The sequence below is a fragment of the Calidris pugnax genome, unplaced genomic scaffold, assembly GCF_001431845.1.
Source record: "Calidris pugnax isolate Ruff unplaced genomic scaffold, ASM143184v1 scaffold27, whole genome shotgun sequence".
In the NCBI taxonomy this organism is placed as follows: domain Eukaryota; kingdom Metazoa; phylum Chordata; class Aves; order Charadriiformes; family Scolopacidae; genus Calidris; species Calidris pugnax.
The window spans coordinates 1,981,873-1,999,199 of record NW_015090893.1 but is presented as its reverse complement, the minus strand read 5'-3'; the positions used below and the strand labels follow the sequence as shown (position 1 = coordinate 1,999,199).

The 17,327-nt window shown below is 38.0% G+C and overlaps 1 protein-coding gene across 1 annotated transcript in view; it reads right to left on the bottom strand.

Annotated features, from left to right (window-relative positions):
- The window catches only part of LOC106891544 (slit homolog 3 protein-like), a 554,801-nt gene that overhangs the window by 502,116 nt on the left and 35,358 nt on the right, over positions 1–17,327 (bottom strand). Inside the window, exon 4 of the mRNA XM_014948178.1 lies at positions 2,127–2,198. Coding sequence (XP_014803664.1) covers positions 2,127–2,198 — 72 coding nt within the window. The remainder of the gene's footprint in view (positions 1–2,126; positions 2,199–17,327) is intronic.

The window sequence follows — 17,327 nt, the reverse complement described above, 5'->3', positions numbered from 1 at the left end:
TCTTACTCTATTTTGGACTTTGTACTTGAACCGGATTATAACTATTAGAAAATAATAAAATAATTGACTCACAGCTTCGTAGCTCAGAGTCAACAGTTTGAAAATATGGCAGCAGAAATAATATACATATGCTATGGAAAATAAAAATTAAGGTCAATATTATATACATTTTTTAATATTTAATTCACTCAAATTCCACAGAATTTACATCACCCGTGTATCAGTCCCTCGTATCAATTTTTGCTTCACTTATTTTATTCCCTTTCATCACTTCCTCAACTATGCTTTCTTCTTGAAAGGCTGGGTCAGAGGAGCTGCAGGAGAGGAATGCAGGCACCATGGCTCTTCATTGAAGGCTTTTACCCAAAAAGCCAGTTGTGAACAGAAGACTGGCACTATTGGCTTTAAAATAAGTCATAACACAAGTGAGAAAGAACAACTCTGAAATATACCAGGATCAAAGTAGGATCAAGACACTAACACACACACAAAAAAAGAAAGTAACCTTCTTAGACACTTTTTTCCCCTCAAAGTATAAATATATACGTGTGTATTCTACAAATTCTAGTACATAGCAAATTTCTTGTTCTTATCCCATCACTGAAAAACATACAACCAAACTGCATTTGGAACCACAAGAGTTCACTTAGCTAAGATTTATTTACTTAAAATATTCACTATATTTATATAACATTTGCATCTTCAAAAGAAATAGCAAGTTTCTACTGACAAACAGTGCTAAAGTGATCTATCTAAAGCCCTATTAAACAGCAAGCAAGACTTAGAACGAATCTCAATGAATAAAGACAAATATCTCGACAGCATCCGTTGGGAGGCATTACAGAATATAGCATTCGGTATTAATTAATCATTCTATTTCATGAAATTTTATTACAATATTTATATTCTAAACGCCAAATTATTATCCTTGCTGTTAAGGACTATAATGTATCATGATTACACAATCTACTAAAAAAGACACACTCTGGTATTGATAAGCCTCAGTCACTTTCAATTAGTTTCTTTGTGCAAGGCTCCTTCACACAGATGCACGTAAGTCACCAACACACTCAACCTTCCCTCGACACCACAAATTACCAGAAAGTTCTTTCAGCCTAATGACAGACAACCTGACTACTCACAGAGGAAGCTTCATCCTGTTAAACTGGAATTTGTATTAGTGGACACTGAAAAACTCTATAAATTTTTTTTTACTCTTTAAAGCATCACCGTTTCCTCAGACAACCAACCTACATGAAGCAACTCTTCTATGAAATAAATACCACTGGAACCTTCTGGAGATCAGATAATGGTATCTACAAGTAAGCACCAGCTCACACTTTATACTCAAGAGGATTTTCAAGATACACAATTTCAAAAACACACAAGAACATCAGGAAATACAACCAAGTCACTCAGCCCCAGCAAATCCATTGAGCAAATGTTTTCTAGTGCATTCAAGAGCTGTGACAAAGCTTGCAAAAACAAATCCAACAAAGATTTTTCACGCAGATTAAGCTTAAAAGGCAGCTAGAGTTTGTAATGGTTTCTATTTTTCATATGTCATTCATATATGTCAATATGTCATTCATTTTTTGTAAGTTCAAGTTCACAAGCAAGTAGCAAGTTCACATCAACAAAGTTGATTACAGAAATTCACCAAAACTAGCAGTATCACTCACTGCATAACATGGCAATACCTCAATTTAGTGAAAAAGTTAATTTTTAAAACTAAAAACATTATAATAATCTGTATTATGTCAACATGTTAATTTTTAAATAAGAACATGCAATATCTCTCTGTAGACATCTAGACTATACTGGAAGTTGACACTCTTCATGGTTTCTACAACTCTACACAGAGAGTTGAAAACAATTCACCTTGAAGTCATCATGGTGAACGTGTGAGGAATAGAAATCTTTTGCTGTTTCTCTTTCCTCTGATATTTATGCTTTGCTGAATTACAACTACACACATGAAAACACAACTCAGCAGCTTAAGAACCCTTACTATCTAGCAGTTCCAGTATCACAAAAATTAAACCTCTCGCCACAGACAAAACACAAACATGCAAATCTGTATCATACAGAACATACAATAGAAAAATAAATCAAATGATACTTACAATCTAGTTAACTTCTGTGTGTTCTGAAAAAGCAGCTCTGGAAGAACTTGCAGTTTATTCTTGTTCAGACGCCTAAACAGTTACAATTAGAATAAAAAAATAATTAGATTATGTTCAAATTTAAGAAGCTTATTCTCTTATGCATAATACACGGAGCGCCCATTGTATTAAACCTCCTGCTAGGAACTCAGCACAGAACACATGCTGCACGTTAGTCATACACGAGCCAAACAGAGGATGCCGTCTGTAGACCACCTGCCCACATTCTTCAGGTAGGGAGTCAAGTGACAGTCACCAGAAAGTTGGAATGTTTTAATATGGATAAGTACACATATTTTCTTAAATTTTCCCCCAGATGCTTGCTAAGAGTGAATCACATGGCCCCCATGGTCAGCTTTCACTGCTCAAGGAATCGTTACTAGGAGATAACTGGATTTTCTCTCCCCTTCTAAAAAGATAGGCATGGTAAATTAAGTAACTTCACCAAGATGATTTCCAGATTAGCTATTATTTCCCCAGTAAACATACAAGATTTTGCCTTTTTTAAAAGAACGTTCTCTTAAAATTTCACTTGGAAAATATGAGCACTGTTATAGAACATATGAAGATACAGGTAACCAGACAACTCTACGGTGATTTGAAATAGAATTCTAATCTTTAAGATTTTTCCAGAAACAATATACAGAACGGCCTAATGTTTCTATGTAAGTCCACTTGACCTGCTCGCTGTTAAAGTTTTCCACTAATGACCACAACTTCTCAATTGTAAGAGATTAATTAAGTTCCTTCAGCCTAGTAGCTAGAAAAAGCAAAAGCTTCCTCCCCTTTGTGAAACACAACAGATCTGCACAAACTAAAAGCAGTTCTACTTAAAAGAAACAACCTTTTTCTGCAGTCCTTTTCCTGTTGTCTGTCAATAAGAACAGTCGCTTGCTTTCACAGTCCTAATGAATGTTATTTACATAATGAAGTTGACCTAAACTAATTACATACAACTCTACTATTCTAAATAGGCAACTGTCTTCTCATATATAAGCCTGTATTTATGCCTCCTTTGCTCCCAATCTACCTTGAAAGTTACCTTGGAAAACAGATGTATTTTTGCTAGTTTTGATCTCAGAAGACACCTGGAACTTTTGGAAACCTACTGATACTTCGCACCCAGTATCAGGTTTCCAGTTTTCTTGTATACACCGAATAATTGCACTATCAGAACTCAAGAATTTTTTGGAATTGAAAGGCCTTCCTCAGAGATCAAACTCACTTTCTGGGGTTTTCACATGGCTACCATATGAACGTGTCTTGCAAGATAAAGGGGCAACAGGGGCGAAAGGAATATTTACTTTTCTTTCTGACACCTAGAACAGATCAAAGGCTGCATTTGCAAGGTTGCTTACAGAGCTGAAGCATTACACGTGACGTATGCCTCATGCTAACCAAAGCATAACCAAACTGGTTATTTCATAGCACTTCTACTGACTACCCATTACATTTCTGAGATAAATGAACAAACCAGTAAACAAAACACTAAGAACATGAGAGATACTAAGCACCAGTTTGCATTTGGTTAAGTCCATGAGAAGATTGTAAACCAGATTCCTTGACACATGCAAAATGTCACGCTTTTAAGGCAAACTAAACTTAATCTTGTTTAATTTAAGGTTGATGGTAATGTTACTTAATCATCATCAAATTCATATTTTCAGTTAAGCATATTTAAGTTCAGTTAAGCATATTAAGTTGATCTACTTAGCAGGATGAAATTAGATGAAAAAAATTGCTTATGATAATACAGGTCTTCACACCTTTCAGTTCCATCTTCATTCATTAAGACTATCACTAGTACTTGGAACATACGAAGTATGTTGAACTTATTTCTTGATCAGAATGAAAAAGACTGCCAGTGAAACGCATCAGTTCCATACAGCTGTCTGATTTATTCACTGTATCTGATCATTTCAGCTCTCACAACACACAATTATCCACTGTCAATCCAAAGTCAACGGACTTATCTCAAAGTAACGTCCAAGGAATACACTTTAAGAATACTCTTATCTGTAGTTGCAAGGATTTCACAAATGCTGAGTTTCTGCTTATTAAGCCACAGAAGCTAAGCAAAAGCAGATTCCTTTTCTAGAATAAGAAATTCCACACCAACAAGTACACAAGCAAATGTATGTAGTAGCAAAAAATTGTATTTTTCAGATTAGAAAATTTGTCACCTGAGAAGTCAAACATGTACAAATTGCAGTGATACAAACAACTTCTTAAAAGAAAAAAGCTAATATAAAGTACATTTCCCTAACTTATTATCAAATTAATCCAGAAAATCAAATATGTTAAGTGATTTCCTATTTATAGGGGCCACCACTGCCCTACCTGTGACAGATAAAAGGACCACGTTCTCTGTTGCCATTTTAAATTGTCCTAGGCATTTTAAGATTTCATCCTGACATAACCTTAGTATTGATTCTCTTTCAAACATCATATGAATATTGGGGGTGGGACTAGATGACCTCTAAAGGTCCCTTCCAACCCAAATTATTTGATGTTTCTATGAGATAGAGTCCAAACAAGGATGCTTTGAAAAAGCTCCCACTGTGACCTACCATTCACAGCACTAAACATTTCATTGTGGTCTACTGTTATTTCATATTTTTAACATTATATTGCTATAGATGAAGTGTTGGTCTTTTTATACTGCAGCAGTAAGCGAGCCAAATCCATCTATCAAGACCACTAACTTGATGACATTTTTCCTTTGCCTCACCTCATGTAAGCTTGATTTTGAAAACAAACCCTGAGTAGAGGTTAGTGGTGCTGCACTGTACGGCATGTGGTACCGTTCCCAATACATCGAGTGCACAGCGCTGCTCTCCCAGCCAGCGCTGGCAGCTAGTAAGCCAAGGCCACGTTAGGAAACCAGAACTAAGCCAATTCGAGGTAAACATTTGATAAATCCATGGCTACTGATGTCTTGGTTCAAGCTATGGAACTCTCCAAACATCACTTCAATCACTTCCTAAGATTTACTTTAAGTTGGAATTTCTGCCAAAAGTCATTCTATTCATCATTTAATTCTCCAGGGAACTCTGAGAATGAACAGAGTTTTGTTTCTCTTGAACATCATCTACTGTATTTAAGTACCTCCTACTGGAACAGTCATCTATGACTAGATCACCTCATGTAAATTTAGACATACTTGATGTAGGATACATTTAGCATGCTTATATTTATGACATGCCAGAACACCACCAATAGCCTAGGAAAAATTCCAATTACACTTCTTGCTCCCTTCCTGAGCTTGAGAGAAAGGCCATTAAGAAAGTTCTCAATACAGCAGTATCAAAGTACCAGACAGGATGTTTTTAAATCCTATAAGAGACAGAAGTGTTTAAGAATTATTTAATGAAAAGAGCAAATGTTCTGAAGGCTCACTTAGGAGGACCATTTCCTCTGGTTTGACGGATAAGTGCCAAACAAGAATGAAATGTGGTGGAATAGTTCCTAAAATGCCATTTGACAAGCACTGCACTTTATCCTTATCTCTCAGCAAGCTCTAGGACAAAGAGGGAAACTCCAAGTGCAAGGTGAGGCAAACCTTAGGAACCCCAGGGCGAACCTTCGGAATGGCAGCCTGGGGCAGGGCAAGCTCTGATGCAGCTGCTCCAAAAGACAACTTCCCAGCACAGACCAAACACAATTTCAGCAGCCCCTTCACACACAGAACAACACTAAGAGCAGAACAGACGCTTCCTACACTTGCCTAAGCCTGTTACCTATGAAAGCCTCTCACCATCATGTTACTGCCTGAATCTTGGCCTGGCAGGTGTTTAATTACAACAGTATTTCGGATTTTATAACAAATACCTTGGAAAAGGTTTGAAGCCATATATTACTGCAGCGAAATAAAAACGGTCTGCAAAAAGATCATAAACAAAATGAGCCAAAAACATGTAAAATCATTTTGTGGACATTGTTCTTGTGACTGTACTGTATTAACAAATATAGATATTTCTGATTTTTAATTGCTGACTTATTTAAAGCAGAAATAACATCAAGGTAAGACAGCTGGAAACTGGATTTAAGAGCCAAGCCATTTTTGCAACTGCAACTAAGTACATGATGAAGGTATGACATGTTGGTTTTGTGACTCTGAACAGAGCAGAATGAAAGAAAAATATCATTTACATTTTCGCATGAGCAAAACCAGTCAAATTTTGATTGCCACACCAAACCCTCTGCCTTGTTGAAACTGGGCACACCACCTGGGACTCACAGCACACTGACTAAATCTCTGATCTGCCCTCTTCTCTCACGTTAGAAACACACCCACCACGCAATCAGCACATGTGTGCACACATAGCACCAGCCACCACCATACCAGTACTGAGGTACACCCAGAGGGAGGAAGGAAACTGGGGTGCTGAGCCAGACAAGATCTGGTCCAGGTTATTTGACCTAGGACTGCTGGATAAGAATGCAGCTGTTCAGTCACTAAAATATTTTGAACTGGAGGTTTTACAGCTAATAAGACCTGCAAAGTATTCCAGGAATTCAGAGTACTGGGCAGAATGATGCATAATCATCTAATGGCACAGAACAGATTAACTCCAGTGCTGGATCAGAAGCAACTCTGGATGTGCACAGCATGGAGTCCAGACTAATAAAACCTCCTGGAAGCTGAAGATCTGTGCAGAGAGGCTCTCCAGGAGTCGTATCAGCTCTAGCAATACCTGCATTGAGTCAAACTTATTAAGTCTGATTAGACACATGCTGACTGTACAGTGAACAATCTCCATACACTCCAACTCCCTCCATCTTCCAGATTACTTTAACCACTGCTATGCATGGGAAATGTAACTTTGCGCATTGTTTCGTTACCCTGCTCCTCCAGTCCCCATAAGTGAACCATAAAAGCTGACCAACCACCAGCTGCGCACCATAGTTCTCCTCAAGTAAGCAATGAACCTCTAGGAGTCCATATGTCACTCCAAGGCATCCACATCAGCCCACCACACTAGCACACTGTCCTCTCGCTGGGCTCAAACTTCTCTTCACCTACGCTTCTCCTGGAAGATGTTTAGGAAGCTGCAAATGGCAAAGGCTAAAATCCTGTATTTCTGTGTGCAGGAAGTCACTACAGAAGGGAACTGCTGTTTCTGCTGGACCTGCTATAAATCCCTGGCACAGCTTTTGTAACTGAATTTTTCAGTTTACTACGCCATCTTAGTCTCAGGCATAAGCTTATGTAGAGTTTAATTACGTTTGGATACAATACAGCTATGTCCTCTTAAAACCCCTGATATAGAACCAGACATATAAGTGGTTCAACTCCTAATCACCTTATACAAGACTACAGAGTTAAAACTTCAGTGTATGAAATGCCAGGGAATTGCAGGAGCACTTCCACAAAACGTCTAACATAATATATAATAATGATTGTATCTATGCATAATATCTACCCATCACTATAGTTTTGATAGCTTTATATAATAAAACTGCATACCTAGATGTGGCCAGGAGTTTTTAATAAAAGGAGTAACTCAACTTAACACGAGAAACGGCAATTCATACTAAACAACAGAGATGTAGATTTTAAACCTCTATTCAAAGCACTTCTGCAAAGCCTCTTTAGACTGTGAAGTGTGCGTGCTGCACAAATTCAATGTGTTCCCAATGTAAGGCTTAAAAAGACTATTTGAACATTTAGGAATAAAATAAAAGACTCATAATTACAGTTGCAATCAAGAGATAGGTAGATGTGTACACACACATATCCATGTATCTCTATGAACATTACCTTCCTTCTCATTTAATTTCATTTCATCCAAAGCCCTTGTGTCCCAACTCTGACACCCTCACTTGCCTCCAAGTAAGCTCTTTTGCTCCCCCAAGTTAAATTGCACGTGACTTCTGTTCCCATATAGCATAAATACATACATATCTACAATTCACAGCTTTATAGCTAAACAAACTGCATTTTCCTGCTTTGTGATTCAGACAGACTCAATTGCAGATTTAGAGAATTTGTGACCTTTAAAAGTCACAAGAAATAAACATGCAACATTGTCCTCCAGTGTATTACTTTAGAGCAGTCACATACAGCATCAAACCCACTGTTTCAGCAAAGAACAAACACTCCCTTCTCACCTCCTAAAAACATATTGCTCGTATGTATAACAAGTGCTGTTTCTCCCCTTCCTCCTGCCCGTGTGGGGGTCCCTATGTCCTGAAGGCAAAGGGACAAGGGGAAACAACTCCAATGTCAATCATGGACTATCAAGGGCCCTTAAAAAAACAATGGATAAGTTATTAACTGTGAAATTCCTACCTTCCTGGCTCCAACCAGGCTAATAGTATTTCTTACTCTGTCTGAGGCTGGGATAGGAGAGAAACTTAACTATTAAGATTCCCCTGACTATTAAAAAGCACCATAAGAAACAACCTTGGAAAGAGACAACGCTACCTGCCTAGAGGTAGGAGCAGATGTTTATCAGGACCATTCTATGAAATAAATGGAGAATAAGACCTACACCTTACCAGGGCTATTTTTACTTCTATTATAGTTTTGGTTTATTCCTTTTCTGGATAGCTTCCGGATAAGGGAAGAATCTCAATTTTGACAGGAAAATTTTCAAGCTGCTTTCAAGCCAGAGGTCCTGTTTTCCTGGAGGGGAAACTTTCTTTGGGGTACTGACTTCAGCTGCATCCCTCATGTTTACACACGGGAAAGGTCACATCCAGTTTGGGTACTGTTGTCTCATGGAGTCCCACTCAATGAGAAAATCAAACAGGAGCTAAACCTAATCTATATCAGAGGCATGATCAGTATAGATGGAAAAGAACAAGACATATATAGAAGCACAACATAGCAGAAAGTCAGCCAGCAGTTTCCCAGGTGTTTACCCTTTCCACTGTGGGTAACACTTTGTTTTACAGTAAAATGACTATTTTCTTATCTGCTGCTTGAGCCACATGTATTAAAGCCTTTAACTTGCCCAACTTGGAATTATTCCAATCTTTTTTTCAAGAAGAATCTAACCAGATTCTTTGCTACTACTGAAAATTATGAAGAAAGCAATTTCAACAATCACGCAGCATAATTGCTCCTTACATGCAGAACATTACTTCCTTCAAGGCCTGTATTACCATTGGAAGATTTCAGAAAGTTCAGAAGAATTTCAGGGTTCAGAATTCAAATAAACAGGCAAAAGCATTTTTAAGTCTCAGAGGCCTATGCATTCCTTATACAATTCATTTTGAAATTTGGAAATTGTTTTATGCAATCACATTCCCTCAATATTTTTCTGCTCATGGCATCACTATTTCTCTGTGAGTGAATATAATTTCTTTAAATCTGCAACATAGAACAGGTTGGCTTAAGGTATTATTTTTGTAGTGACTGACCTATTTTAATTACACACAAGGTGTACAAACGTATGCTTAGTATATCTCTGACGGAGAAGAAATCTAAACGGATCATATCAAATACAATAGTATCCAATATTTTGAGAAGAGGCATTTTCAGCTTCATGCTTTGTTCTCGCAGCTGCAGAACAGTTTTACCCTAAGAAGCAAACTAAGGAAAACCCCAAAACCTCTTCTCTGTGAAGTTACAGCGAGGCAATGCCCACTAACTACATGAGAAATTTCCTCCATGCTCTCTTCAAAGTCCCCGAGAGGCACTCACCTTCTTCCCACGGAGAACGTAATCAATATAAAAGCCCAATGTAAACGTGAGGCAAATGTTATTTATTCAAACTTGGGAAATGGTGCAATTTTCCAAGGCAATTTCACTTCTCATTATGCTACTGACTTGGTTTGAAAATTTTGAATGCCATAACATCAGTAAAGCATGCTTCATGCAAATGGCAAATATTCAAGGCATGAGCAGAAATCAAAGTTACATGGCTACAGAAGAAAAAGGAAAAAGCTTGGCTTCTACTAGAATATCTCACAACAAAAAGCTTTTATGCACATCCTCACTTTCTATTTAAAACATCTTGCAGTATTATGTTTACTAGTACTATTCTTGCATATTACTGAATGCATTCCACCCAGAAATTTATGTTGATAGAGACCAAGATATTAACTCTCAGTTGTCTCCAAATATAGCAATTATCTAGCTTTAACCCCACAAATGTGTGTGACACCCATCAGCCTCCAAACTCTGTGTCTGCTTTTCAACCGAGCATCGACAGCTTTACTACCAAATCAAAGTACTGCAGATTTGTCATGAAGTAAGTAGCACTCCTTTCCTTTCCACACAACTTCAACAACTTTCAAATTTAATTTAACATCTATATTTGCACTGCTACCTATTACGCAACTCATTTTCCAACAGAAAATCAAAATTACAATGTTTTTAAAATATTTAAATGGATAGTTTTAAGGGAGCAACCCCAGGTACTTTGGCATTTCATATCTGGAAATTATTCAAGTAATTTTGGGTTCACTCCCCAATTTGGTCATTTATTTTATTTCACACTCAGAACATCTGGGTCTCATTTTTGGCAATAAACAAGCTGGCTTTTTTTCCCCTTTGTTATTAAGAGCTCTATGGCATTGTCCTCAGAGAACAGCCTCCGGGAACATGATGTAGTTTCTAAGAGTTACTTTAAGGGAGAAGCGGTTACATCACAAGCTTGGGCGTAACCAAGAAGCAATAAAAATGAATTAATGCATAACAGGAGATTCAGACAGAAAGACAGGAGTTATCGAACTCTAAGGAGTTACTAAGTTTTCTCTTTTAAACTGCATTGACTTGGGAAACAGTGAAGCAGGAGCAGAGTCAGTTTCATTCAATGGTTTCAACAAAAAAACCTTATTGGCATCAAGAAAGACGTTGCGGTCATTAACATAGCTTCTTGCTTTGCTTTGTACCACTTCCCCTTTGTGAAGGAAAACAGTCACAATACAGCACCCACTAGAAAAAGTCAACCTTGTCCACTGCTTTGTGTCAGCACCTCCATATTATTACACTAGGAAATAAAGCCAGACAATATATAATGGCATTTTGGTAAGGTAGCTACAAGGAAGCACAGTGCAGCCATATTACCGGATTACGGTGCAGAATAAACAATCTTGTTCACTTACATGACATGTTAGTTCAGAAGCTTTTCCAAAATCTACTCAGAGAGATACCACTGCATGTGGCTAAGGGACTGGTTTCTGAAGTAAAACAGTTAACAAGAGTTACCACTTTGAGATCCCTTATTACAAACACAGCACACTGGGTGGTCCTGGTTCACATTTTCAAAGCTGTCAGAAGTAATAATCTTTATTAGTAACTTTTCATTAGACTGAAAAAGACTATCTACCCTCTCCCAGAAGCAGACTACATTTCTTTGTACAGAGCAGCAGCATATGAACTAGTAGTTCTATAACACTTTTTTGTTTTCAGTGTAAGAAACCCTTTTCTTTTTTTAGGAACTCTTATATGAGAAAATCTGACAATAAGATGGGAGGACAGAGCCAATGTGTAAGCATCACACAGATTTCCTCTGCCTGTGAACAAACTAGTAACACAGGCAAAAAGAGTGTGAGGAACAGAATTGAATTTCAACATTTTCCCAAACCCAACACAAATCATAGAATCATATGGGGTTGGAATGGACCTCTGGAGATCATATAGTCCAACCCCCCCCGCCGGAGCGGGTCTGCCTACAGCACATTGCACAGACACTTGTCCAGGTGGGGTTTGAATGTCTCCAGAGAAGGAGACTCCACCACCTCCCTGGGCAGCCTCTTCCAGTGCTCTACCACTCTTCACAGTAAGGAAGTTCCTCCGCATGTTTAGATGGAACTTCTTACCTTCAAGTTTGTGCCCGTTCCCTCTTGTCCTGTCACTGGGCACCACTGGAAAAAGACTGGCCCTGTCCTCTTGACACCCACTCTTAAAATATTTGTAAGTATTGATCAGATCCCCCCTCAGCCTTCTCTTCTCCAGACTAAAAAGACCCAAGTCCCTCAGCCTTTCCTCCTAAGAGAGATGTTCTAGTCCCCTAATCCTCTTCGTAGCCCTCTGCTGTCCCCTCTCCAGCAGTTCCCTGTCCTTCTGGAACTGGGGAGCCCAGAGCTGGACACAGTGCTCCAGATGGGGGCTCACCAGGGCAGAGCAGAGGGGCAGGATGACCTCCCTCCACCTGCTGCTCACACTCTTCCTGATGTCACACTCTTTCCAGAAGTGAGAAATAGCTGTGAATAATTAGCAAGACAACTTGCAAGTAGAACTATTATTGCAATTTTTACCAAAAGAAACAAAACACCGTTCCTATTTGATGTGTGTTAATATGTCGATAGAAGCCCAGCTCACCGCGTCTCTCCATATATAGTAAAGAATGCTTCTGTGGCAACGTGTTACTCCTGCCTCCCTGGGGCAATATGCCAAGCAGAACTATTTAAAAAGGAAGACGAGCAGAATCATCTCCTGCCCGAAATCAAACTGGATGCCTAACAAAGGATGCATCCTCCAAAGCCATCGGAATGAATATAAGGAAATAATTAAGCAGAACAAAGGGCACACTGTACACTTGACTTAAATTTGAGAACGAAAAAGCAGCTCCTGTTAACTGTTTTACTACAAGCCTGTGGGAATTACTATCACAACTCATTCAAGTTTGGGATGAGGAAGCCACAAGGCATAATCAGTCACAAAAATTCACTGTCATTAAAGAAGCTCTTACCTTAAAATTGAGCACACCCAATTTCTGTGATATTTACCCCTGATCCACTTCCAGTTTCCCACAAGTCATCAAATGCAGGGGGGTGTCAGTTTTTCCAAAGTGCTTCAGTACCTGGCAGTTCCCATATTTCTCTTGTATTCCCAATACACTGCATCACACCTATCCCATTCAGAACTATCACAGACAAAAATTAAAATGTATACATAATATCCATAACACCTGCATGAGTCCTAGAACTCTTTCTTCTTCCTGTTATCCTCATACTGTAAGACATTCAAGACAGAAAGATCTGGAGATCATCTCCAAGCAACTGCAAAGATAATACTAACATGAAGTTAATTATAAGCCATCATGAATTAGTCTGCTCTGTTCTATCTGGAAGGCTGCAGCTTCAGCTGAGCTCCAGTTCAGTAGACACAGTTAAAAGGGAGTTGTGCCAGACAAAAAGCAAGACCAAGACTGTACGGGTCTGACCAATGACAAAAAGGCTTCAAAGACCTACGTGGACATATATTCTCCAAGAAAGAACTAAAAGATGTTAAGTACTTGGAATTAATCATCAATGTTTCACTCCGGAAGAGAATTATTTATAAAGATTGCTGTGCTTGACAGCATGAATTTCAGCCAATAACACTTCTGGTGGTTCTAAGACAGCAAACAGTGTAATCCTTCTATATGAGGAAGCTCAAAGAAGAAAAACCATTTTGACAATTTTATTTAAACTAAACAAAGTTCATCCAAATTATTACAGACCAGTGATGCAGCAGTTCTTACCCAACAGTAACAGACAACTTTAAGTATTTCTTACAGATCCTGGAAAAATGACTGCTAAATCCTCAAGTGTTTTGCTTAAGCAAATACTCCCATAAATCTTCATCAAGTATATAAAACTGCTAAAATCAAGCAAACAAGCCACAGAAAAGAATAATGTTTAAAGCCCCTGACGTAACATTCAATGCTGATCGGCTATTCCAACTGAATTATGGTTACATTGTAGTGGAAGTGTGGTTATGCCATTTGCTTTGTAACCATCACTTTCAGAAGATTAAGAACCCTGTGGTTACAGAACCTCTTGTCTACATAAACGAGACCCAAATTTGTTTTTCCATGAGTTCTTACGGGTCAGCGACCTACTATGAAAATGTTTTTGATGAAACCAGGCTCGTTTATTATCGTATTGTTAAAACAAACCTCTTTGTTTGGTAGCCCTGGTCAGATGTACTAATGCAAACCAAACCCCAGTCACTGGAGCATGCATCCTGCTTTCTTGCTCGCTGCCCTTTGCCTCTCTTGCACTTCTCCCGTGTTTGGATTCCTCCTGTGCAGACCTATTGACAGAGCTGCTAATGGCTTCCTTCACAAAAGAGGTGCCAATTTTTTTTTTTTTTTTAATGTTTACAAAAGAAATAAAAGGTTCACTCTTGCATCAGCAATAACAAAAGGAGTTTGGCTGCCCAGCAATGACCAAGTAATATGTAACTATATAATTACACACTACAGATATAGTAAACTATGAAATCTATATAGTAAACTATGAAATCTGAGGATATTACTGCTATCTAAGAGTCCACAGTACGTAAACACGGTTATTGGGAACTACCATTTCCCAAATCCATATATCCAATGAGAAGATACAGCCACTACACATCTACAAATCTACACATCTCCGAAAAAAAAAATATCATTATAAGTGGTTACTCGTAACTTCTTTATTCACTGAATAGTACCCAAAGGACAAGAAAGTGACAGCTACTTTATCATTTTAAAAATTATTCCAACAGCAATCCCCAAAAATAAACACAAAGAAACACAGTTCTTGTTTACCACTTGACTTACAGACAAGAGGAGCAGGAGGGATTAATCTTGGAACTGGTTTATCACTATTAGAGGCTTAAGAAATTATTTGCTGAGTAAAAATGTCCTGTAAATACAAATTTTTCAGGAAAGGCATAGACCTGCGTTAAGCAACAGGTAGTGCAGAGGACTCACAAACCATCATCAAGGCATACACATGACCCTTTCCACCTGTTTTGTGTGCTAAGGTGGAGCCCATGCAAGATATTTATCAATAGCAGAAGGCAAAGAATTAAATTGCTACTGTCTAAGTGTGTTTGTGCTGCTCACATGAACCACAGTTCCAAAAAAAGTGGCTTTCTGATGTACAAGGACACACACATTATCAAATCTACTGCTGATAGATACGGAACAAGTTTTACCAAGTTGTTCATGGATTCCTTTCCTCAATTAATCTGCACCTACTTTTTTAATCCTGAAACTTCAAGCACGGCAATCACAGAGTTTTGTGGCAAACTGACAGTTTGCCATATTTTTAGCAGAATAATAGAAAAGGATAAGGTTGACAGATTTGAATAGAAGCTGAAGCTAAGTGCTTCAAAATAAGGAAAAAAAAAACAATGTCGAGATCCAAATTGCAGATGCTTCTCCTCTGAGGTAATACCACGTTCAGAGTACATGACAGGGCTGAACACTACTGTTTTTCAGGTACTCAATGCCCACAGAATGACAAAGTATGCCTCCAAAAAAGCCCCAAATACACTTTTTCATGTTAAAGTTTTTCTTATTCTAAGAGTTACGTTTCCAGTGATATTTTTAGAAATTCTCTCACCTTTACACAATGTGGCTTAAACTACCTAAATACTTTGAAATAGAAATGCAGCCAGCTTTATTAAAATATGCACCTGGAGCCTGACTTTATGCATGGGCAAAACGCAGACTGGGTATCTCTCAGAATGACCAGGTTTGGCTTTTACAAGTTTTTTTCATGCTTATTGTTTTTTCCACCAGTCTTACTACACCAGTGATCTATACTAACACTTGAACCACTATGTCTCCAAAATAACCCTGAGTTCTACCTGTAGGTCCCTATTGACATGAGAAGGTAAACACTAATTAATCCTGAGATACTAAGACATCGACATTACGGAGATGTATACATATTGCATGCTCACTATGTCGTACAAATATATTATCAAGTTCTAGCCTTGAATCAAATATATATTCTTAGGATTTTAGTAGTTTGCCCCAAAACCACTTTCTATTTTGCCTTTCTGAAAAATAATGTGAATTCTTTTGTTTCAAAGTTATAGTGATATCTCAGCCTTGTGGTACATCTTTTGAAGAAAATTCAGTAAGCTCTCATGAATAACTACTGAGCAAACCTGTGTGGCTATGCCTTTTGTTAAGCAAATATATTTTTTTGAACATACATTGCCCTGTCTTGTGCTAGAGACCATACAGCTTGTCAGAGTTGGGAGAAGTTGCCCTGGCACCTGAAGCGGCCAAACTGCTCACAGTTAGGAAGCTTTAATGCACCAAGAGCACAGCAACCACAGCACACACACCTGGGCTGCACTCTAACAGTCCACAGTGGAAGATTCTCAAGGAAATGCTAAAGCTAGAAGTTGCAGTAGTTATGACATCGACAAAAATCAAAAGGAAATTCACGTATTTTGGATTTCAAAAGTGTTAAGATGATCTTAATGCTTTGAGTACACTTCATTTTGGGATGTGCATTTACTACTCACATCATATGAAAGATGATTTATCATTACTGGACACTATCATTCTACTATAGCCAAAACACAGTAACATTTTCCCGAAAATTTAGTATTAATTACAGAGTACATTATTCCCCATGTGCACTGGATATCTGCATGAAATAGGACATACTTGAGTATTTTCTTCGGCCCTTAACTGTTGTGAGAAGCTTGACTCTATATGGAAATGTATGTCCTGGAGATTTTAAAACATTCCTTTCCAACAAGAACAACTTTTTGGACTAATAGTTGCAAATTCCCCTTCCCCCACAACAATTTTATATTGACTGTATACTTGAATTGTGGGACGAGCAGAGAGAGTTCTTTTTAAAAAAATAAATATTTCTTGACCATATCTAGTATGTCATTTACACAAATGACTAACATTTCTCTGAATTACTGGCAGTTAAGTAGTGTAAGAAAAATATATTTCAGTGAAATCTTCCAGAGTAGCCAGTGTACAGTATTGACAGATAAGTGAAGTATGTGAGCCATATCTTGGGAACATTTATTTTGGTTGTTTGAGCCAAGAGCAGCACATAAAGCAGAATCAAAAGCAATACAAAATTAATGAGCTTCCTTCTTTCCTGCCAAGAATTAATAAAGGTGAGCTGTCAGCTTGAGCCAAGATGTGACTCAATAAGATGTAGCACTTACATTCCTCCCCAGTGATTTACTGAAGTCTACTATTCACACTGAAGCTGTCAATATGTACTTTACTATTCTGCTTCTGTCAATATGTACTTTACCATTCTATTTTTTTATTTGTAGACAAACACACTTCATATATATATCAAGAACTACCATGTTCTTGTAAATTTTGTTGTCCTGTGTGATTCTAAATGTAAACTGAGGTATCAACCACACAGCTAAGTGATCCACCATTTGCAGCTGGTATAGCAGTTTTGTACCTATTTGTACCTATTATTTTAGGGAAGCTACTAATTTTCCCCCCC